Below are 24,281 nucleotides of genomic sequence, written 5' to 3'. Positions count from 1 at the left end.
CGTGTGTGTCTGGGGTGAGAGGATGTGTCTCTGTGTTGGCTCAGGCGTATCAGACGTAAATCCAGGTTTCCGTTCGCGGGACTTGGGAAACGCGCTCAGCGCTAACGCCCGTCGGGATGCGGACCGGACGGAAGAGCTTCCCTCCATTAACGGAAATTTAGAGAATTCCCGTCAGGCGATCAGGGACTGGTAATCCCGGCTGGCCCCTCCCACTCTCCCTCTTTAACGTCCCGTTGCCAGGTTACTCAGGCTGACGGACAGGAGGTGAACCTGGGGCCGCGGTGGTGCAGGGTGGTGTGCTGCTGTCAGGAATTTGGCCGTGTGTGTGAATGTGAATCCTCTCCTGCTCTCTGCCCTGTGAGACCAGCTGGGACAGCACCGCGTTGGCACAGACCTCACCCCCCCGCCCCCGCCCCCCCCGACACACACATACACTCACACTCTAGAGACAGAAATCTTTGTTTACAAATTTAGCTCAGGAAAAAGAGCGCAAGTACCTGGCACACAAAGTGATGATTTATAGTACATAATAAATATTTTATCACTGGTGAGATGTCCTGCTGGAATCGCCTTTGGGGCTTATCGTTGGGTAGATCAGCTGCAGATGAGTCTTGATCGGATTGTGCTTTTTTATTGGATTACTGGGGCAGCACCTACTCCTTCCCCCGAACGGACTCTGTGCCGGCCGTGGTGTGAGACAGGTCGGCCTATCAGAGAGGAGGCCCAGAGCTGTGGGACAGGACAGGACGTCTGGAGACGGGCCAGATTCTTAGAGCGCGTCAGTCAGACGGCAGAGAGAGCGCTGCTGTGGCTGCGGCGTGCGTTAACCCCAGAGGGATCGCACCGGTATCCCAGCAGCCTCCCTTCAGCAGGCGGGGCAGGACGGGGCACCTGTCTGAGCAGAGCTGGGAGGGGGCTAACACTAGGACGGGGAACAGTGGGTCCCTCTGGGTTTAGGAACGCACTCTTAATTCATTTGTCAGATAATCCCTCCTGATCTGAGGTAAGCGGGGAGCTTTCTGACAGCAGCTAGAAGTGAAATGCAACTGTCATCACAGTGCTGTCTGTGTGTGTGTGTGTGTGTGAGTGAGTGAGTGTGAGTGTGTGTGTGTGTGTATCTGTGTGTGGTTGGGGGTTGGTTATCAGCGCTTAGGTCTCTCAGCATGTGGGCTGTTTCTGAGTTCCTCAGGCTGTTTCTGGTCCTGCTTTGATTCTGTTCTCTGAGGACCAGCTGCTCCTGCCGTGTTCCTTATCGCTGCGAAACCTGCTGCTGCTGAGCGCTTTCCCAGCCGTGAGAACCATAGAGCTTTCCCAGCCGTGAGAATGGAGAAATGAACACCATAGAGATCATTTCCTGCCGTCTCATTTATCTGATTCGTCGCCTGGCACGTTCTCCTGCCCTTAATTAACTCTCCGTGCCCTGGAGATCCTAATCCCGTTCCTGGGATTGTGATCCTGTTCCTGGGGTGTTTTATCGGCCCGAGGGGGGGGGGGTGTTTTATCGGCCCGAGGGGGGGGGGGGTGTTTTTGCCGCCGCGCCCTCGGTCGGTGAGCAGCGGTGTGACGTGCCCGCAGGGCTGATACCGCGGGGCTGATACCGCGGGGCTGATACCGCAGGGCTGGTACCGCAGGGCTGGTACCGCAGGGCTGGTACCGCAGGGCTGATACCGCGGGGCTGGTACCGCAGGGCTGATACCGCAGGGCTGATAGCGCAGGGCTGGTACCGCAGGGCTGGTACCGCAGGGCTGGTACCGCAGGGCTGGTACCGCAGGGCTGGTACCGCAGGGCTGATACCGCGGGGCTGGTACCGCAGGGCTGATAGCGCAGGGCTGGTACCGTGTGGCGGTGTTCCAGCGTGTGGCAGGAAACAGTGGCGCTAACACGGCGCTAACACGCCGTGAGAGTGGGAATTACAGACCGGTCTTCCGCTCTGGACTTCCTGGAGGCTCACGCAGCAGCGCAGGGTGTGCAGAGAGGCAGGGATCCAGGCACTGCCCGAGAATAAGGACGCCGCAGTCCGCGAAGAAGCCGGTCGGCTCCCAGCATCGGGAGGGTAATTACCTGCGAGGAAGGTCAGATCGCTCGTGCGGGACCTTTTCCAGGTTCTGGACGGGCTCTCCTGCATCCTCACAATGACACACATCAGTGATTCGCTGGACTGTTTCTATTCTGTTCTACCCTGTTTGCTTTTAGATGCCCTGTTGAACAGATTTACACCTGCTCTCATCATTAAAAGCGTGGCTGCATCTGGCAGCGTTCACTGAGCGAAGATCACGCCTGATCAGCTGACTGGTATAGCAATAAGCACTTTTGCTGCTGAATCGGGCCAGGCTGGTTTAAACTGCACAGGAGCACGAGGGCAGGGCACTGACATCTACTGCAGGTCATAGCTGGATTACCTCTCAGGCAAATCTGTGTATCCAGGAACTCGATTGGCTGGGAATTCACCAGTGCTGTGTAAAATTTCTTTCCTTGGAATGACCTTATAAAATGTGCCTGCATAGCAAATCAGTTCTTTTAATAGTTAAATATCTGAATATTTACGGTCACTGAAAGGTCTTCAGTAGGACAGGCATTTTTTTGGACAGCCCTTTTTCCGGTCGAATAGATTCTCTCTTTCCGCTCTCACACATCACGGTGTCCTCTTTGTCACTTTTCTTCTGGAATGTTCTGCTGTCTCCACTCGGAATGCCTCTGAAGGCGAAGGTTCCAGAACCTCTCCGTTGCTCGGGTTACGGGCCCAGTTCTGACATGTTCAGCATCTGCGTGACTCATGAGGGGAAGCAGTTTTTAGGGTTGTGGCTGGGAGAGGTTAAAGGTCAGGCAGCAGTCAGCCAGAGGTCACGATCTCAGGGCAAACTTGTGACCCAGCTCTGCTGAAATTCCTCTGAACGGATGGAATTCCGGCCTATTCATGAATTTCCAGGATTAGAATGTTTTTTCCCTTTGTTGCCATGCCAGCGGGGTTTTTCCGGGTCAATGCTCACCGGCCGGTGACAGAACCTTTGAGGCCCTGAGCCGCGTGCTTAATTGGGCAGAACTCAAAAACACCCTCTGGTTCACCAGGGGGGTGATGTCATAGAGGAGAGCATCCAAACGCACCTGGGAGTCTTCTGCTGAGACTTCTGGGTAATGTAGTCCTGGTGTTGTAGAGGTGACAGAAACACCGGACTTCAGGCTCATATACTCCTTTGACCTGGAAGACAGTGACCTTAATGCACATATTAATTCCCATATTAGCTGAGTATTTGACTGTGTGTTTATGAATCTAATTATACTGATGGTCTGTGCTCCCTTCCCATGTTCTTATGTGGCTGTTCTGATTTGTGATGTATATTCTCTTGCCATGTTGGCCCAGTGATTCTCTATCGATGAGAGAAGCAGCCAAATTAATTAAAGAGATTATAAACGTAAATAACCAGAACCTCGGCTTCTTCCCTTATTCCCCATTGAAAAGCAGCCAGCTGGCTAATGCTGCAACATTTACAGTAACAACGATTAATGTGCATTGTCCCTGAATAAAAAGAAATATGTAAAATGAATGAATAATAAAACAGAATATATAAACAGCTCAAGGATGAGGTAGCTGCACTTGATCTGAATTATTACACTCGATGTCAGAATGAGAGGGTAAGGATGAAATGATAATAATTTCTTATATGATCACTCTGGACGGACGTCCTATGTTAGAGAGGAGAACATGCAGAAAGTGTTGTATAAGGTAATTCAGACATGAATATAGGGTTTGGGTGATTGATTGGACAGGAAGCGGGTGATTGATCTGCTAAATGAACGATCGTTGTCTGGAAGGCATCGCGGCTGAATTGACGTTCTGATTGATGTGACGGAGGCCTGATCGATTTAACAAAGGGATGGCAGGGTGGGCACGTGTGGCTTCTTCTCTTTCACAGAACCTGTGATACAGAGAAACAGACCCTCTTTCACAGAACTTGTGATACCGAGAAACAGACCCTCTTTCACAGACCCTATGATACAGAAACCAACCCTCTTTCACAGAACCTGTGATACAGAGAAACAGACCGTCTTTCACAGACCCTGTGATACAGAAACCAACCCTCTTTCACAGAACCTGTGATACCGAGAAACAGACCCTCTTTCACAGACCCTGTGATACAGAAACCAACCCTCTTTCACAGACCCTGTGATACAGAGAAACAGACCGTCTTTCACAGAACCTGTGATACAGAAACCAACCCTCTTTCACAGAACTTGTGATACAGAGAAACAGACTCTCTTTCACAGAACCTGTGATACTGAGAAACAGACCCTCTTTCACAGAACTTGTGATACTGAGAAACAGACACTCGTTCTGTGAAAGTGGATCTTTCAACCCCAACGCAATGCTGCATGTGTGTTTCCAGACCGTCTTATCCAGAGCAACTCACATTCGCAACAGATTAGTGCGCAAATACTCTGACGTAATGCTGTAATGAGGGGATATGTGTGTTATATACTGTGTGTGTGTGTGCGTAATGAGGTATGTGCGTGTGTGTTATATACAGTGTGTGTGTGTGTGTGTGTGTGTGTGTGTCATTAGGGGCGTGGTCTCTAACGGCCCGCCCTCTTGTCTCCAGCAGTACCCTATCAGCACAGCTCCTATGGCAGTGGGAGAAGCTCCGCCCCCATCCACTGTTTCCGCTGCAGGGAGGTGTGCAAAGGGGAGGTGGTCCGTGTGCAAAACGTCCATTTCCACGTCAAGTGCTTCACCTGCCAAGGTAGGACCCTACGGAACTGTGCTCCCCCAAACATCTGTCAAATGCAGTAGCACCCATAAACCCTGTCTGTCACACACAGCACCCATAAACCCTGTCTGTCACACACAGCACCCCTAAACCCTGTCTGTCACACACAGCACCCCCAAACTCCATCTGTGAAACGCAGCATCACCCCTAAACCCTGTCTGTCACACACAGCACCCATAAGCCCTGTCTGTCACACACAGCACCCCTAAACCCTGTCTGTCACACACAGCACCCCTAAACCCTGTCTGTCACACAGTACCCCCAAATTCCATCTGTGAAACGCAGCAGTACCCCTAAACCCTGTCTGTCTCACACAGCACCCCTAAACCCTGTCTGTCACACAGTACCCCCTGCCTCTGTGTGCTATGTGTGAGTGTGTATATGTGTGTGTTATGTGAGTGTATATGTGTGTGTTATGTGAGTGTGTGTGTGTGGCAGGGGGTTGTTGTGGGCAGAAGGGAGGGATTCCCTATGAACACTAATGAGGTGTTTTTGCCAGGTTTTGGGGGGGGGGATTATGTGGTGATCAAAGCCAGCTGGTGTGGGGCTTCATTCCCATGTGACCCCCCTTAGCCCCCCCCTCCCCCGCCCATCTCCCTGTTGTTTTAATTTGCACACACCAGAGCGTGCTCACATCTCTTTGTTATCGAGATTGTCTAATTCAGGGGTGCAACGGCTGAAGAGAGGTGAAATGGAGCCGTTCTCCGGCGGGGGAATCGACACGGCCTTGGGGGGCGGGGGGGGCGGGGGGTGGGGTGGTAATAACCACCCCCATAATGAAGCTGGCGCAGACGGGGCGCAGTCAGGGCTGGACTGCTCTAAGGGGGGGGGGGAGACTGATCGGGCTTCCGGCCTTGGGCCCCCCCCCCCCCCCACTTACCATTAACAGCTGGAATGGTCTCTGTTGCCTGGGAGGGGTTGCTGTGGTAACTGCCTGGCTGTTGCCTGGGAGGGGTTGCTGTGGTAACTGTGTGGAGCACCCTGCCCTGGTTGGTGGTTGTACTCAGCAACACTGTCCAAGCGGCAGCCAATGGGAAAGCTTCCTGTGAGCCGTATCTTATCAGTAGGGGGTTTGGGGGGGATGTGATTCCATCTCCTATTGTGACATCATCAAGTTCCTTGGGATCACATGAACTCCCCAAGAGCATAATCATGCAATCTCATTCCTCACCTATTGTGTTCATCTCTCTCTCTTTCTTTCTCTCTCCATCCCTCTCTCTCGTACTCCGTCTTTACCTCTTTCTCCTGTTCTCTCTCTCTCCATCTTTCTCTATCTCCCTCTCTCTGTCTCTCTTTTATTGTCCCCTACCTTTCTCAGATTCTGTCACTCTCTTTCTATCTCCTCTCTTTCCCTCTTTTTCTCTCTCTCCCTCTATCTGTCCCCCACTCTCTTTCTCTCTCTCTCTCTCTTTCTGTTCCCCACTCTGTTTCCCTCTCTCTCTCTCTTTTTCTCCCTTCCTCTCTCCCTCTGCCGGTCTCTCTTTTCGCTGAAGATTGCCCCAGGCTAAATATATCTGTTTATGTCACGCATCTCCTCCCCTCCGTGCCCGTTCAGGGTTTTCACACACACGCCTGATTGTGTTTGTGTCTCTCTCTCCGTCTCTCTCCCTCCCTCTGTCACACTCCCTCTCTCTCTCTCCGTCTCTCTCCCTCCCTCTGTCACACTCTCTCTCTCACGCTGTCTTCCCCGCGTGTGTCAGCTCTTTCTCCGGTCTTTGTCAGGATGAGTGTGTCCTGGAGCCTCAGCTGTTACGTGTCCCATGATTCCCTGCTGCAGGCGCTCAGCCGCTGAACTGCAGAGTCACGCTCTCTGGCTGTTCTGAGCTCAACCCTACCCCTGCTGAAGAGGGGCATTGTGGGTAGGGTATGACGGTTAGGGTTAGGGTTAGCAGGTCCAGGGCATTGTGGGTAGGGTATGACGGTTGGGGTTGGCAGATCCAGGGCACAGGCACTGCTCTGTCTCCGCTTCTGAGACATGGTGGCACTACGTCTCTCTGAGTCTGTGGGGAAATGACAGACAGCACCGGGTACCAATGACCTCACTCTCTGTGAGGTGAAGCCCCGCCCCCTGCAGAGTGTATTGAGGGCGTGCTCTGATCCCTGGCTGGATGTCATTACTGGATTCCATCTCTAGTAATCGCCTCTGCAAACAGAGATTAATGCGAATCCCTCGGCAAACTTGAGAAGCACAGGACACCTTCAAGCACACGCAGCAGCATGATCAAGATCAAGTGTGGCAAGATCAAAACATTCATCCATCCGTGAGTCCACCCACCCATCCATCCATCCGTCCATCCATTCATCCATGCATTATCCAGTTCCTGGTCAGGGTCGCAGGGGGGCTGGAGCCTATCCCAGCATGCACTGGGTGAGAGGCTCAAGGCCTTCGCTCACACACACACTTTGCTCACACACTCATACCTACAGGCAGTTTAACTCTACACTGAGCCTGACCTGCATGCCTTTGGACTGCGGGAGGAAACCAGAGTACCTGGAGGAAACCCACATGGACACGGGGAGAACATGCAAACCCCACACACAAAGTTTGATAAGGGTGCGGTGAGCGGTGCCCCCCCCACGGTGAGCGGTGCACATGCCTGGGGGGGCACGCCTGGTCTGCAGTTATTCTGTGGGACGTGGCCCCCGCTGCCCTGTTTCTGAAGCTGCATTGTTGGCGCTGCCAGACCCGCGGGCGTGAGCTCCAGCGGCTATATCACCCTCTCTGCAGTGCTCTTTGTTTCCCTTTCTGGGTTCTGTGCTGTTTTGGGGCCTGGGACAGGTCCCGCGAAAAAGGCCTGTCCTGTAACAAAGGGTCTCCGCCTCGCCCGCGAAATCAGCTCCTCGCGGAGAAACTAACCGCACGTGTGACGCTTCATCACCCCTCTGTCACACTCAGCCTGCGGGACAGAGGAATCATTCAGTCTCATCTCCCATCTCCTGCTGCATCTCTGAGTGAGACACTTCAGGCCCTCACTTCACTGCAGGTTAGAGAACTGGCCTCTGGAACTACATCCCCCAGAATTCCACAGGTTTCAATTCAAAGCAGTTACAGCCAGCTGTTCTTTTCCAGCTGTTATAAATAACCCACAGGTGCTTAATATGTGTATAAAATGTTAAGTAAAAGGTGTGTTTGACCAGAGGGAGTTTTAAGGTAAAAGATGTGTTTGACTGAGAGAGTTTTAAGATAAAAGGTGTGTTTGACCACAGAATGTGTTCAAGTAAAAAGGGTTTTTTTTCTACAGCGTCATTCTTCAGCCCTACGCACCAGTCCAGCACAGTTTATTCTTCTTTGGCCAAATGCAGTTACTTTTAATCGCACTGAAGCATTTTTAACTTGCGCTCTGTAAAGAGGAAGCCTTTATTGATTCCCTTACAGTCATTAAGGCTAGCGTGAGATTAGCACAGCGCAGTGTGAAATGAGCAGGCTGGGGGGGGGGGGTTAATGGCTGTAACGGCTCAGTGTTTCTCTCTGTCTCTGGAACACACTGCTCCCTCGCCTTCAGACATTAAACTCTGTTACAGAACGGCTCTCCCCGCGAGCGTTTCAGGCGACAGAATAACGGGCTTCTGTTGTATCTCTTCTGCCCCCAAGGCCTCGGGGAACAATCAGGCGATTAATATCGACTTGGAAACGTTAACAAGTGTCCTTGGAGAGTCTGTAAAACGTGCTGATTGGTGGGCGCGATCTCCAGAAAACAGTGGAGTGGGGGGTGGGGGGGGGGGGGGGGGTGGCAGGGGGGTATAAAAGGTTGTTTATTCGTGCAGACTGTTGTGGCCGGTGTGGTGATGAACGCACCAGTTTGGGGGGCCAGTCCATAGGCTTCAGCATTAATGCTGACTGACTCTGCAGAGTCGCCCCCAGAATCTGCACATGGGGCAAAACCGTGTCCATGCCCAACAATGCCACAGCAATTCAGAAGATTCTTTCCTCACCTTTCTCACAGAAATATTTCACTAAATAGCAGGTTCGTCCTCAGTTTTGTCCTGGTTCTGTTTTCAGAGGATGACTAATTTCCAGCATGTTAAGCCATGGCTGTATTTTTTCTCATTTACAGAAGAAAAGTTCAGGCATTGATTGCCTATAAAAAAATACACTCTGGGGCAACACAACACGCTTTGCGCCATCGCTGTGAATTCCCGCAAGCGATAACAAGCTGAATTTTGAAGACGTGGAATTGCCGTTATCGATCAGGCAGTGAACTGTGTTCTGAATCTTAATGTCGGGCTGTTGATCTGGATCTGGAGTGGCCAGCGGAGGGTTTGCCAATGGGAACAGTCCCAGGCCCGTCTTCCCATAATCTCCTAAAGTAATTGAGTTGATTTTATTTCTGCAGCCAGGCCATCCATTAAACAGGGAGGAGAGAGGGGAGGCCAGTGGGCATGAGACAGGCAGGGCCAAAAACCTGACCTACGACCTGGAAGGAATAAGTAAAGAACCTGATAAACTGCTTAACTAAAGAGCACCCTGCACTGGCTGATTGTTTTTAATTTCACCTAATTGCGCGCAATTATGCTTAATTACCTTTGTGCAGTGAAAGTGAACATGTAATTATAACATTTAAACGATTATAACCAAAAAGGCTGGTGTGACGCTAAAAACCAATCTCCAGTCGCCCATAAACAGAATTATATAATTATAATTTAATTAGCGCGGTCTCTTGTAACTCAATTACTGATTCTGCTGTTTAAAAGATTTTAGCGTTCCATATTCCAGGCTCTTAAGCCTCCAGTGCACTGTGTAATGCTGTTCTCCCCTGGGTGGATGGGTGGAACCTTCTTTGTCATGTGCAGATGTTCCGAGGGTAATGGTTAGGGGTTGCACACAGTGTCTGGCTCTGTGCACTGCTGCTTCCCTCTCATTGGCCTGTTATCAGCCGCTTCCCTCTCATTGGCCTGTTATCAGCTGCTTCCTTCTCATTGGCCCCTTATCTCGTGCTTCCATCTCATTGGCTGCACTCGCTGTTCTTGGCATTTGATGACCCAGACTGATCGATACACCGGATCCATCCGGTCCAGATAGCTGAGAGAAACGTCTCGCATGTCCGGACAGAACTGGACATGACCGGACTGAACCGGCTCAATGGGATCCATGCAGCCCTTCTGTTGTTCTGATCCTGCATGTCCTCTACGCGCAAGCGTTCATCTGCAAACCTTCTCTAATGTTTCAGTCGATACCGTTTGCAGCGCGATGCGAAGCATTAGCCTCCATTAAGGGACCGGCTGTTAGACTGCCTCTTCAGTCTGAGAGCAGTGAGCTCAGATGAGTACTTAGATTAGTCATTTAGTGGAAGAGATTAAGGGGTGGATGCACGAAGAATTCAAATTCACAGAAGTGTCAGAGCACAGGAACAGATTCTCCAGAACTTAACATCGGTAGTTCTGTTTGTCCACCACTGAAGATGAAACCTTTCAGTTTGCTGCGTGTTGTGAATGCTCCATCACCAACAGGACCCTGCTACAGTGGGGAGGAGGTGGGGGGGGGGAAAGCGAGGGAGGTGGCATACAGGAGTCGACCATCTGGTTCCTGTAGAGGTTCTGTGGTGGCGGTGGAGTGTTTTAGGAGCAGGAGGTGCTGGCTCGTGTCTGTGGTGGCGGTGGAGTGTTTTAGGAGCAGGAGGTGCTGGCTCGTGTCTGTGGTGGCGGAGGAGTGTTTTAGGAGCAGGAGGTGCTGGCTCGTGTCTGTGGTGGCGGAGGAGTGTTTTAGGAGCAGGAGGTGCTGGCTCGTGTCTGTGGTGGCGGAGGAGTGTTTTAGGAGCAGGAGGTGCTGGCTCGTGTCTGTGGTGGCGGAGGAGTGTTTTAGGAGCAGGAGGTGCTGGCTCGTGTCTGTGGTGGTGGAGGAGTGTTTTAGGAGCAGGAGGTGCTGGCTCGTGTCTGTGGTGGTGGAGGAGTGTTTTAGGAGCAGGAGGTGCTGGCTCGTGTCTGTGGTGGTGGAGGAGTGTTTTAGGAGCAGGAGGTGCTGGCTCGTGTCTGTGGTGGTGGAGGAGTGTTTTAGGAGCAGGAGGTGCTGGCTCGTGTCTGTGGTGGTGGAGGAGTGTTTTAGGAGCAGGAGGTGCTGGCTCGTGTCTGTGGTGGTGGAGGAGTGTTTTAGGAGCAGGAGGTGCTGGCTCGTGTCTGTGGTAGCGGTGGAGTGTTTTAGGAGCAGGAGGTGCTGGCTCATGTCTGTGGTGGAGTTCTGAAAGCTTGATCCCATTGGCCCGTCCCGCAGTCATTTCAGAGTCCATTAAATGAGCTCTCTGAATGCTGGGCCAGATACCCCATCAGCCCCTGCAACAGCTCCAGTTTACCCCCCTCCCTCACCCCACACCCCCACCTCATTATCACAGCCATTTCTTTTAGCCGACGGGATGCAGACTTACATCTATGCAGCTGGATATATACTGAAGCAAAGCAGAGGCAATTGGCTTGTGTGCAGTTTGGGCTCAGGTACAGGAGCTTGCAGTGATAAATTCACCTGTTTTGGGAGCATACCTTTCCGTGTGCAGACTTATTTTCTTTCTCACGATGTACTGGAGCAATTTTAGGTTAAGCACCTCACTCAGGGGCACAATGGCTTTGTCCCACTTGGGACCTAAACCTGCAATCTTCAGCTTACAAGCCCAGTTCCCTAACCGCTGTGCTACACTGCTGCCAATTACAGAGGCCATTTTGAGTAAAGGTTTGTGTGTTTTATCACAGCTGCTGCCTTTATGTTCTCCTTCATCACCACAGCGTGTTCCTTTTTATAACTGCACAAGGCCCCCGGGGGGGGGGGGGGGGGGGGGGGGGGGGGGGGGGGGGGGGGGGGGGCAGATCCCAACCAGGCTTTTAATTGATAAGCAGAGACTTCCTGGTCCCTTTCTCTCTCTCTCTCTCTCTCTCTCTCTCTCTCTCTCTCTCTCTCTCTCTCTCTCTCTCTCCCTCCCTCTCTCTCACTCTCCCTCTCTATTCCTCTCGCACAGCGCCCAGTCCTCCTCCTCTCCAATTTTTAAGGAGGTCTTGCTTATGTAATCGCCTCAGTGACGCCTTTTAGATCAGGACTGGCAAATTGCACTGATAAATTCTTCATGCAGCCGGGAGGAGGAGGAGGAGGAGGAGGGGCAGGGTGCTAATTACTTGTCTTTAACCTCCTTTGTCATCCGCCGATGTTACGGCAGTGGGGAGAAAGGGCTAATTATAGTGCGGAGGAGCGTCGTTGTGGAAGTCAAAGGAAATGTACAAAAATAATGATTATGAGTCGGCAGAGAAATGAGCAGTTTGCAGGAATTGTAAGATTCAAAGAGTGAAGGGGGATTCTCCGCACCTTGCCCCTTCCCATCATGCACCGGGCCTTTCTGCCCGGCTCCACACCTTCCCACCCTGCTTCGCCCCTTCCCATCATGCACCACACCTTCCCACCATGCCACGCTTCTTCTTTCCATACTACTCCCCTTCTAGCTCCATCCTTCCTGCTCTTGAATTTCTGAAACACACAGTCCAGTCCCTCCTGTGTGTGTGTGTATGTGTGTTTGTGTGTGTATATGTGGGTGTGTGTGTGTGTATATGTGTGTGTGTAGGTGTGCATGTGTGTGTGTGTGTGTGTGTGTATATGTGTGTGTGTGTGTGTGTGTGTAGGTGTGCGTGTGCGTGTGTGTGGCTTCAGCGGGGGTGTGCACATACTAGCGATCTCTACCCTGCAGGCGTAGCGTCTTTCACCAACATCTGTGTGCAGTCGGTTTTAAGGTCCTCTGAGACCCTCTCTGCTCCTGAACATCCCCGTCGGGAGCAGATCTGAGGTCTGCATTCGTCAGACGTTTCGGGGAACTTTTAAGCGAGCTGCTGGGATGTTGGGTTGCGTGACGGGCGAGGGGAACGCTGCGGTGCCGACCTGCTTTCAGCGTAACATGAGGAGCGCGTTTCTCCCATTTTCCAGCTCTTAATTAGTACCCGCATGTGGAACTCTGACACATAAAAGGTTTTAGTGGCCTGGCCCGTCCTACACACCAGCTACAGTAACAGCAGAACACTGTTTAAGGAGCTTTTCATTACAGCCGCCGTTTGCGTCAGTGTCTAATTAATGTCTGTTTAACGGCTTTATTATTTGTTATTTAGCAAACTTCCTCACCCAGAGCGACCTTCGATGCTCCTGTTCCACGCTTCCAGTTTAACAGCGCAGTATTTATTGAGGAAATGAGGGTTAAGTGCTTGACTTTTGGGTAAAATGGCCGTCGAGTCTGACTACTGTAGCCGTCATGCTGCATGGTTTAGGTGCCTCGTACACTGCCTGATTGAAAACAGAAGTTGCTGTTGGTGATGTCATAGATCGGGGGGTGTCCAATCAAATCCAAAAAGGGCCGATGTGGGTGCAGGTTTTTTTTATTTTACCCCAGCACTAGGACACCTGATTCTCGTTTGAAGTTCACGATTAATTAAATTATTAAATCAGGTGTTGTAGCGCTGGGCTAAAACAAATAGCTGCACCCACACCAGCTGCTTTAGGGCAAGATGGGACACCCCTGCCAGAGATGTTCTATCAGCAGACCAGATGGGCAGCTTCTGTGTCCCTTCTCTCATCTGCGGAAGGCTAATTCCAGGCGGAGTCGTTGAAGCGGAGCTGTGACGGAGTGAGGTGGCATCTGCTCGTTGGAGCTGCTCGTTTTATCCGCTTGGCGGGATCTCCGCTGGATCGGGTCCCGTTATTGGATTTCTCACCGGCTCTCCAGGCCCTGTTTCAGCGGCCCAAACTCCGCTGGGACCCGTTCGCTTCCAGGAGGTTCCTGTTCCGTCTGTGTTGCTTCTGCAAGCCACGGACGTTCTGTCTCCAAACGCGCCGCCTCGTGAATATTTATAGAGAGTCGGTGTGTGGAGGAACGCCTTGAACTCCAGAAAAGATGCTAAGGATGTGGAGCTGAGCGTCTGGTTAGCTTATCGACGGTCTGTGGTGATAATCCTCACTTTAGTGTAGTGCAGTTTCAGGAGGAAGGACTTATAGCAGGCCTGCCCGACCCTGTTCCTGGAGATCTACTGGCCTATGGATTTTCAGTCCAGCCCTAACAAAGCACACCTCATTCAGCAGCTAGAGATCTTTTTAGGCTGCTAATTAATAGAATCAGATCTGCTAAAGTAAGGTTGAAATAAAAAACCTAGAAGACGGTAGATCTCCAGAAACAGGATTGGGCAGCCCTGACTTATAGAATCTTCGTTCCCAGGCTACCGCACCTCCGGTCCGAGATCACGGCCTCCTCAGGTGTGTGGCTCATTCAGGTGATGGTGCAGGAGTCCTCCCAGCAGGTGGGTGGCAGTAGATCAGGGGGTGTCCAGTTGGGTGTGGGTGCAGGTTTTTGTTCTCGCTCAGCACTAAGACACCTGGTTCTGCTCATAAAGGTCATGATTAGGTAATCAGTAGAATCAGGTGACGTAGTGCTGGGATGAAACCAAAGCTTGCACCCACGCCAGCTTTTTTTTTGGATAAGATTGGACACCCCGGCCAGAGATGATCAAGTAGTGGGCGAGTTCTTAAAACAGCCACCGGCTGCTGCTGCTCTTCTCCACATGACCGCCCTCCTCTGAACTTCTCTCGTTCCATCCGTATTGTTTTATTTCTTTCATTTCCATGTTTTACCTTTTTTTCAAGTAAAATGGAGCGAGAGAGAGAGAGAGAGAGAGAGAGAGCAAGTGAGGCAAAAAGAATGAGGAAATTAAACAAGGAGAGAGAGCGTGGGGGGAAGAGAGAGAGGGATAGAGAGGGAGAAGGAGAAGGAGAGGGAGAGGGAGATTGGCTTCCTGTTGCCACGGCAACATAGCCCTTGGTTCCAATCTCCAGCCCACCGGCTGGTTGCTGGGGAGACCTTCCTGTGAAGGTGATTGGTGGCTAGGATAGGCCCTGGCTTGTTGCCTGCTGGGTTTAGGGGAGACGCTGGGGACCCCCCCAGTGCGTCACACCCCCCCCCCCTCCCCCATCCCCCCCCCAGGATCCCAGCCGGAGAAAATTTACACTCAGGCCCCCCCAGAATCGCTTTCAGTTTGCCTGAATCACATTACACAAGTCCGGACCGATTCCTGATTTGTGCTGGTGAGTCGCTGTGGAATCCAAGATCTGTGTCTGAAGCAAACTGGAAGAGTTCCTCAATGGACAGTATAGTGCTGCATTTTTTTTGTTTTTACAAAAAGCAGTTTAGCAGGTAGCCCCACACCTGACAGGGACATAAACCCAGAACACCTGGCCTCCTCTGGAACACCGCTCATTCTGAGGTCATGTGACATGGCATGTGATCCCATACGGCCTACCAGTACAGTCGTTCAGGAGAAACACCCTGACCTCACTGCAGTCTGAGGCCCCAGGGGGTGATGGGTAATCTGCCATAGAATCACCAAAGAGGGGGGGGTGTCAGTGGTCGGGAACTCAATCTCTCACTGATGAGCAGCTGCTCCTCTGGTCCATCGGATTCCAGTGGTCTGTTAGGGGTGGAGGACGGGGGTGTGGCGGGGGGCGTGGGGGGGCATGGCGGCAGGCGTGAGGGGTGAGGCGGAGGGCGTGGCTGGTAGTGTGCAGCCACGCACCTGCTCTAATGGAGGTGATTAAACGCACTCCTGCAGTGACGGTCTGGCGCTCGGAGGTGATAAAGCCGCGCTGTGCTCCAGCAGAGCGTGTGATCCCCGTGTCTCCCCTCCCCGTCAGCGCGGCGGATAATGCGACCGCTGCACGTGTGCCTCATGTTAATGCGCTTCTGCAGCGCTTCCCCGCATGGAGAACTGCAGGTCTGGGCATTTAAATGTCATAAAACCCGGTCAGGTCATGTGACACGAACCAGCGCACTGCTGGAGACTGACGGCAAGGTCACTGGGTTGGGTAAAAAAAGGGGGCGGGGCCAGGTAAAGGATGGCTGATTAAGAGGCGGGGCTCCATAAGGAGGGCCAGCCCCCAGGGACCAGGAAGCCACCTCGGATTAATACAGCCAGCGGGCGCCATTTTGGCTCTAGTTTCATAGGTCACAGTCATAAACCCATGGTGAGCCTGGAGGCCCGTGGTTATTGCAGGACTTTAGTGTTACGTTTGAACAGTGCTGCGGGGGGGGGTCTGGGGGGCGATATTATGAAAGCAGTATTCAGGGGGGGGGGGGATGGGGGGGCTCACGTTATGTCGTGATTTCCCATCACGGTTTTTTGCAGCTGAGATTCCTGTCTTTGATCGTCTTGTCCCACTCCACACACATCTGGGGCTTTGTTCAGACCGTATCAATGAGAGGAGGCTGTAATTCAGTCTCTCTTCCTGAACTCATGGATGAGCACTGAACCCCTTGAAGCATTTTAGGGCTTTTTATAGAGTTTAATTTGTCCTTTTTCCTCCCGGATTCTGGCGGAGATCGAGAGGTGCCACCTGCACCCTGTGGTGAAGAAAAGCCACCAGAACACCACCAAACCTCGCCAGAAAGCAATCACTGCCGGCTTGTTCTTTACCTTCCTGTACTTGGGCTCGGCTGAAATGCTGCTATAATTACAGAGAAAACTAGGCCCTCATTACCACCGAGTGTGAATGTGAGTGAGTGTGTGTGTGTGTGTGTGTGTGTCTGTGTGTGGATGTGTGAGTGTGTGCTGGTGAATGTGTGTATTTGAGTGAGTGTGTGTGTAGGGGGGATGGGGGGATGGACAGGTGGACACGTAATGTTCTGCGAAGTTCGGGGTCCCCTCTCCTGGTTCCCTCCTCGTTCCTGCGCTCGCTCAGATGACCTGTGTGTGCTCCAGCGGGACTGTTGGCTTTGGAGCGGGACTGAGCTCACAGCTCGCAGAGGCCGACACATCCACACAAATCACAGATCATACAAACTACACCCAGAGTATCGCAGCAATGTGTGCTCTGAATATACAGAAACGAGAGTTTTTATTGGGTTTTTTTATAAGTCCTTTAAAAACCACAGAGAAGTCAACAAATGTGTTTTTATGTGCATTTCTCATTTTAATTGAGTCTTTGGCAGGTAGAGAGCATATCTGTGTTTTAATCTTGGATATTAACAAATAAAGTCAAACAAAAACAATCATATCTGCAGTAAAATATTCCCTGGCCAGGATTCAAGCAACTTTTGCCCTTAATGTTATCTCACAATTAAAAGCAAGTGTTTATTTATTTAAAGGGTGTGCACCAAATGTTATAAAAATGAAATATACCAGCCAAATGGATGTTTTCCTGTGTTATGATTCGTAACATTAAAAACTTTTTTTTTATTGAAATAAAGTGAAGAAATCATCCCGAAAAGATCAAATTGCTTTCTCTTTTTTTCCCCTGGCCCCCCTTTTTCAACAATCTTCGGCATGATTACCTACGTCATATTTGGTGACCTTATTGAGGGAGGACGTCAGATACTGTCACAATTAGCTATAGCTAGCCCTTCTATATAGTGCAAAATTGTTTAATAGAGGCTGTATTACAGAGCAAATTGCACATTCTTTACATGAAATCCATTTATACAGCCAGATATTTACTGAAGCAATTTCAGGAAAAGTACCTGCTCAAGTATTCTACTGGCAAGTGCCCTACCTGGAAATCAAACCTGCAACCCCTGCATACCGCTTTTTACAGAGACACAGCCACGCAGGCGCTGTGCAGTGGAAGTTCTCTAGCCCCTGCACGGCATTGCCGTCCTCTCCACCTGTCCGTCAGGATGCCGGGGCTCTGCTGAAGGTCAGCCTGGCCTTTTGATTGGAGCAGCGGCAGCAGGAAGCTGAATAATTCATACGCATCACGTCTTCGCTCGGACAGGTCATGTGACACCAGGAATACACAGTGGGACCGCTCTATTTTTTTCTGATTTTTCCCCGGTTTGAAATGCCCGGTCGTATTTGTTAGCGATCCTTACCGTTACTCATTACCGCTGTGGATTCAGGAGAGCACAGGGAAGCGTGCGCTCTGCTCTGAAGTGCGTGATGTCACTCCACAGTTCCCCATTCAGCCTCACACAGACATGAGTCAGAGGAAGACACTTCACTGTGTAGCGAACAGGTGGACCTGCTGACACCAGATCGACCAGCGGGGGTCGCTAGTGTGCAATGAGGCATTTCAGCCACAGTCAGCACTGGCACGGTCCAGAATCAACACCAGACCATGGGGCCCACCCACGCACTGTATCAGAGCCTTAACAGATGAGCCGCCCAGCAGCACTGCTCTGTAGTTCTGACAGACTGAACAGGTCAATCACAGGCAGTGAAAGGCTGGCCGCAGTAACAGGCTTGTTCTCTTCGTAACATCCCCGATCCATATGGATGATGCTGTGATTCATTATGAAAGGTTGAAAAATCAATACCTCCTTCTCCTCCTCCTCCCTGTCTATCACCCTCTTAATCTTTACTTCCTTCATTTCTCTCATCCCCCCCTCTGTATCTCTCTGCCTGTTCTACTCTTACTTCCTCCCTCTCTCCCTCCCTCTTTCCCTCCCCTCTCTCTCTCTCTCCCTCCCTCTTTCCCTCCCCTCTCTCTCTCTCTCCCTCCCTCTTTCCCTCCCCTCTCTCCCTCTCTCCCTCCCTCTTTCCCTCCTCTCTCTCTCTATTCCCTCACTCTTGTTAATTCCCTACATCAGGACTGACAATCTGTCAATCATCCAGATGTTTTTTTTTCCCCAACCTGGTTGAGTCGCCTCTATCGATTGGCCGGTTTGACAGATAGCGGTGCGATAGCAGACTCAGACATTATAAATAATTCATTCAGACGAATGCTTGCAGCGCGCTGACGTTTATCGCTCATATTGATTATTTTTTAATTGATTTTATTGATCATCATCATGTTTGTTTTTGTATCTGTGGAATGGGTGGCCCTGGGTCTGGACAGAGGGTGTAGGGAGCAGTGAGGGAGGCGGTGTGGGGTACGGAGTGGGGGGGGGCTGTTTGGGGGGGTGATATATGAGGCTTGGGTTCCGCGGCCTGCCAAAACCGCGAGCGCTTAATTAACCTCATGATTACGACCCTGTCCCGCCCCAGCTCTGTCCCAGAGACTGCTGAGTCTGACGGGACGGGGGCCAGGAAGCGGGGGGGGGGGGGGGGGGGCATGCACAGAGACGCAGCGCTGGTGTCCCCGTCTCAAATCTCGCACAACAGCGAAAAACCAGATCGGTTTGTGTGTGATTACAGTGACTACACAGCTTTATCCACAAGTCAAATGTTATGTTTCTATGCGTGTGTGTGTGTGTGTGTGTGTGTGTGTGGGTCTTGTATGTGCGTGTGCATGCTTGCCTGTGTGCATTTGTGTGCATGTGCGTGCGTGAGGTGGAACAAACTTCCAGAAGTGGTCAGGGCTGTGGAATCATTGAATATGGCTTCATGTTTCCCCTGTTAGAGCTGGTTATGGATGTCATCTGTGTGTTTTGAATGTGTGCTGTGGTTCTTAGTTAGCAGAGTTAATGTGTATTACTGCTGTAGGGATGCTGCACTCACTGGTCTGGGAGTGTGTATTACTGCTGTAGGGATGCTGCACTCACTGGTCTGGGAGTGTGTATTACTGCTGTAGGGATGCTGCACTCACTGGTCTGGGAGTGTGTATTACTGCTGTAGGGATGCTGCTCTCACTGGTCTGGGAGTGTGTATTACTGCTGTAGGGATGCTGCACTCACTGGTCTGGGAGTGTGTATTACTGCTGTGGGGATGCTGCACTCACTGGTCTGGGAGTGTGTATTACTGCTGTAGGGATGCTGCACTCACTGGTCTGGGAGTGTGTATTACTGCTGTAGGGATGTTACACTCACTGGTCTGGGAGTGTGTATTACTGCTGTAGGGATGTTACACTCACTGGTCTGGGAGTGTGTATTACTGCTGTAGGGATGCTGCACTCACTGGTCTGGGAGTGTGTATTACTGCTGTAGGGATGCTGCACTCACTGGTCTGGGAGTGCTATAGCCAGCTCTGGCCCTGCTCCTCTTGTTAATCTGGTGAAATCTGTCACATGCTCCCATTGTGTAAGTCATTCTGGATAAGAGCGTGTGCAGAATGGATGCACTGGGATGTTTGTGTTTGGTCTGTAAACAGAAGCATGGCAGTGATCCAGTGTTAAGTATTCAGTCTGAGTGCTGGGGGAGGCTGTAAAATGGTAGCCAATTAGTCAGAGTAATCTCCCATCAGCAGACAGACAGACAGACACACAGAGAGGCAGACAGACAGACAGACAGACATGCAGACAGACAGACAGACAGACAGACAGACAGGCAGGCAGACAGACAGACAGACAGACAGACAAGCAGACAGGCAGACAGACAGGCAGACATGCAGACAGACAGGCAGACATGCAGACAGACAGACAGACAGACAGACAGACAGGCAGGCAGACAGACAGACAGACAGACAGACAAGCAGACAGGCAGACAGACAGGCAGACATGCAGACAGACAGGCAGACATGCAGACAGACAGACAGACATGCAGACAGGCAGACAGACAGACAGACAGACAGAAAGACATGGAGACAGACAGACAGACAGGCAGACAGACAGACAGACAGACAGAAAGACATGGAGACAGACAGACAGACAGATAGACAGACAGACAGGCCTGCTGTCCCAGGGTCACAGAGAGCTGGTACACAAAGGGCAGTGAAATGATGGCATTGTGTGCTGGTATTGGGGAGGGGTGCAGAGACGTCCTGCCATGCATAATTTTAATAGTGTCTGTTAGCTGCTGATAAATACATAATACCCCCCCCCCCCCGCCCCCCAGTGTAGATTTAATGACCCCAGGGTAGAGTCGGTCTGCAGGCCGTGCTGAAGCCTCTATTTACGGCCTTATCTGGGTGATTTACTCTGTAATCTGCGGGGTTTGAACTGCAGGGCCCGGCCGGACAGGGGGTGGGGGGGGGTTTAGGGGTGGCAGGCCCTGGATGGGGGGGGCGGGGGTGTGGGGGCAACGGGCCCTGGATGGGGGGGCCCTGAATGGGGGGTTCCGCTGGCTTTTATGAGCCCTTAGTCACCGGCACACACTGTGATAAAGGGACAGATGTGCACAGAGAGGGAGAAAGAGAGGGAGAGAAGGGGAGCAGAGAGAGAGGAAGAGAGAGAGAGGCAGGGAGGTAGGGAGAGAGAGAAGGAGAAAGATGGGGAGCACAGAGATATAGGCAGGAAAGGGGAAGAAAAGAGAAAGGAGAAGAAAAATAAGGAAATGGGGAGAAGAGAAAAGACAAAGGGAGCCAGGAAAGAGAGAGAGATGGGGCCTTTTTTCCTGGACATAAATGGACACTCATTTTGATGTGATGAAAGTCTTCACCAAACATCCAGAAAGCAGTTGTACAAAATTGCCTCCATTTTGTTTTTTAAATGAAGCTGCAATTTCAGTTCTAAGAACTGTACCTGGGGTGGTAAGCAATCATGTGTCTTAACAATGTATATATTTTTATAAGCCTGGAATCAGGGTCTATCTTTTTTTTTTTTTTTAAATAAGCATTCAATACGTGAAAGGCAGGGGTGTCTGTGTGCAGCTGGCCCAGTCTGGGGGGGGGATCTGGGGGGGGATCTGGGTCACTCTCCTGTGTGGTTCTGCTTCAGAAGCAGCCCCGATGGCGAATGGCGGTGTTCCTGTGTGTGAGGCCTGGGGTGGGCCAGCGGACCAATGGGGGAAGAGACTGCGTCTCACTGCAGAAGCGCCATTAGCGAGGTTAATGAAACGACACATGGAAGCTCAGATTTAAAGCGTGTGGTGGTGAGCTGACAGAGAGGGGAGGAGCTGACAGAGAGGGGAGGAGCTGACAGAGAGGGGAGGAGCTGACAGAGAGGGGAGGAGCTGACAGAGAGGGGAGGAGCTAACATAGAGGGAAAGTACCTGTACACTCTGAACACCTGCACTGCATGTGCTCTGTATACCTGTGGTTTGTAGCTCAGTCGTTTGTTTGATAATAGATTACAGGTGAGGAATGTTTGATAATAGATTGAGGTAGTTTGTTTGATAATAGATTACATGTCTGGAAGGTTTGATAATAGATTGCGGTAGTTTGTTTGATAATAGATTACATGTCTGGAAGGTTTGTTAATAGATTGCAGGAGTTTGATAAAAGATTGCAGGAGTTTGTTGGATAATACGTTGCAGGAGACAGGAGTTTGCTAATGGATCGCAAGGGTGAGAGTTTGATAAGTTGCTGTTTCTCTTTCTGCTCTGTAGGACAGGACCAGAGACAGTGCTGAGAGGAGGAGAGCAGTGAGGACTGTGACGTGTGTATTTTGTCTGATTGTAAATGAGACGAGCAGATGCAGGGGTCTCATCACGCTGCTGACTGGACTGACTATACACACACACACAGGCACATACACACACACACACACATACACACACACACACACACACAGACACATACACACACACACACACACATGCACACACACACACACACACACACACACAGACACACATGCACACACAGACACACACACACACACACACACACATACACACATGCACACACACACACATGCATGCACACACACACACATGCACACACACGGGCACATGCACACACACACACGCACACACACTCACACAAACACAGACGCACACACACACACTCACACACACAGACACACACACTCACACACACACACACAGCACCTCAGTCTCTGACATCCTCTCGCATGGGACCCTGTTGTCTCTAGGGAAACCAGGTTTCCTATGGCAACTGAGGAAGGGGAAGCCCCTCCCATCCACCCAGCTTTGTAGCCCCGCCTCCCCCCCCCCTCCCCCTGAACCCCCTCCACCCCCCCCCCCCCCCCCCCCCCCCCAGCGCCATTATCATCAACACGCACGCGTTTCACGCTAATTACATGCAATCCACTTAAGGACCGTGCAGTGCTCTGCTTCTGAATAAGTCTTTGGGGGGAAAATGATTCCGAAGAGCAAATTGGATTCTGTGCGGATGCTGGAGGCGCAGGCCGATGCCTTTGTTAGACGCTGCAGCTGAGAGGCAGATTAAATGCATTACTTTACAGCAGATGGTCTGATTAAAACACAATGTCCCTGTTAGACTGAAAGACTGAAGCGGTTTTTGTGCTGAAACATGTTTTTTTTTTAAACGAGAGTGTGCGTGTCTGCCCTTAAACGGATGCGTTTGTGTCGTAGAGTTGCTCACTCCAGAACAGTTGGAAAGCGGTGTCAGATTTCAGATCTGTAAAACACGCGTCCTCCTCCCCTGCGTTCCGCCGGCCAGTAGACTGACCCACTGCCAGATGCTGAGAGCGAGCGAGTCTCGCCAGGGTCTTTCCTCTCCACGGGGGCCATTGATTGGCCGGTTGTGCGGGTCACACGGTGCTGGTCTGAGGTCATCCCCAGAGCTCACCGGTGTACTGCTGTGCTCCTGCGTCTGTCTGTGGGAGCAGCGAAGGTGGAGAATCTGATCAGGAGCGTGTGCTCTGAGTCGCGCCGCGCTCTGCGCTTAGACTGGGGGCTGCTGGGATAGGAGCGAGAGGGCAAGCGGACGTGAGGCAGGCCGGGTGCTGATTGGCTGTAACCAGACGCCCTGTGAGCGTACTGTAGAACGCTGTAATGGCTCTCACTGTGGCTTAATGGCCTGTGAGGCCCAGACATCACTGCTTTAACTTTAGACATAATCACACGTGGGCTCACATACTCAACAACACACGTACATGCACACACACACACACACACACACAGAGTCTCTCACACACACACACACACACACACACACACAGAGACACCCTTGAGAGCCCATTAAAGCTGTCATGTGCATTATTACATCATAAATAATGCAGGCTTTTTTTCATTAATAGACCTTATGGGTTGATCTGGAGCAGCACAGATAGCGCTGCTGTCTAATGCTATCGCAGAAGCAGCACAAGCAGCTTCCCAAAGAGGAGGAACGCGTCTGCTACTCTCCATTTTTCCATACCGTATTAAATTTCATACTCTGCACAGTTCCTGGGGTTTTTTTTTGATTTGTGGTGAGCTAACTTCAGTTATATTTTAGGATTTTTGAAATGCAATGTGAGCATGTTGTGGTTTATGGTTTGCATGCTTAGAACTCTGGCTCCCTCACACACACACACAAGCAGTCTTTCTCTTTTTCTCTCCTTCTCTCTATCTACATCCATCTCTCTCTTTCTCTTTATCTTTTGCCCTCTCTCTCTATCTCTCTCTCCTCCCACTGAAAGTGATGTTCTTCTCTTTGTCGTGTGGGTGGAGGAGAGTTTCAGCAGATTCTATACAGGCACAGCTCAGTGGAGTTTAAAACATCGATCACAAGAACCCCCACAACCACCACCCCCCCCCCCCCCCCCAAAGTGCCCATTGCTGTTGGATTATTTCTTATTTCTGTAGGACTGGCTGGCTCGGGGGGTATTTGTGTTTCTGCAGCAGACTCTGTTTAAAAAGTTTTTTTTTTTTTTTCACCAGCTTATCCAGCGGTCTCGTGATAAAGTGGTGCATTGTGGGATTTCCTCATATTCTTACCCTTCAGTAATTTCTCACGCAGCATTAGGCTGTAAAAACCCGCCTCAGCCTGAGCCAAACCTCGCTGGAGAAACTCCCCTTCCTTAGCGTGCTGGCCTAGATAAGGAGCCTGGAAAACCCTGCTAGCCAAAGTTCCTCAGAGGTC

The 24,281-nt window shown here is 51.2% G+C and overlaps 1 protein-coding gene across 8 annotated transcripts in view; it reads left to right on the top strand.

Moving 5' to 3' along the window:
* ablim3 (actin binding LIM protein family, member 3) overlaps positions 1 to 24,281 on the top strand; it is a 67,294-nt gene that overhangs the window by 10,963 nt on the left and 32,050 nt on the right. For 7 of the 8 annotated variants that reach the window (XM_035411125.1, XM_035411130.1, XM_035411131.1 and 4 more), the window contains exon 2: positions 4,599 to 4,736. In XM_035411125.1, the coding sequence (XP_035267016.1) occupies positions 4,599 to 4,736 (138 nt within the window). Of the gene's footprint in view, positions 1 to 4,595; positions 4,737 to 24,281 lie in introns of all 8 variants that reach the window. The other variant, XM_035411124.1, reaches the window with a different exon arrangement.

This window comes from Anguilla anguilla, chromosome 3, assembly GCF_013347855.1.
Source record: "Anguilla anguilla isolate fAngAng1 chromosome 3, fAngAng1.pri, whole genome shotgun sequence".
Classification (NCBI taxonomy): Eukaryota; Metazoa; Chordata; class Actinopteri; order Anguilliformes; family Anguillidae; genus Anguilla; species Anguilla anguilla.
The sequence above is the reverse complement of the archived record's forward strand: the minus strand, read 5'-3'. Positions and strand labels throughout refer to the sequence as shown.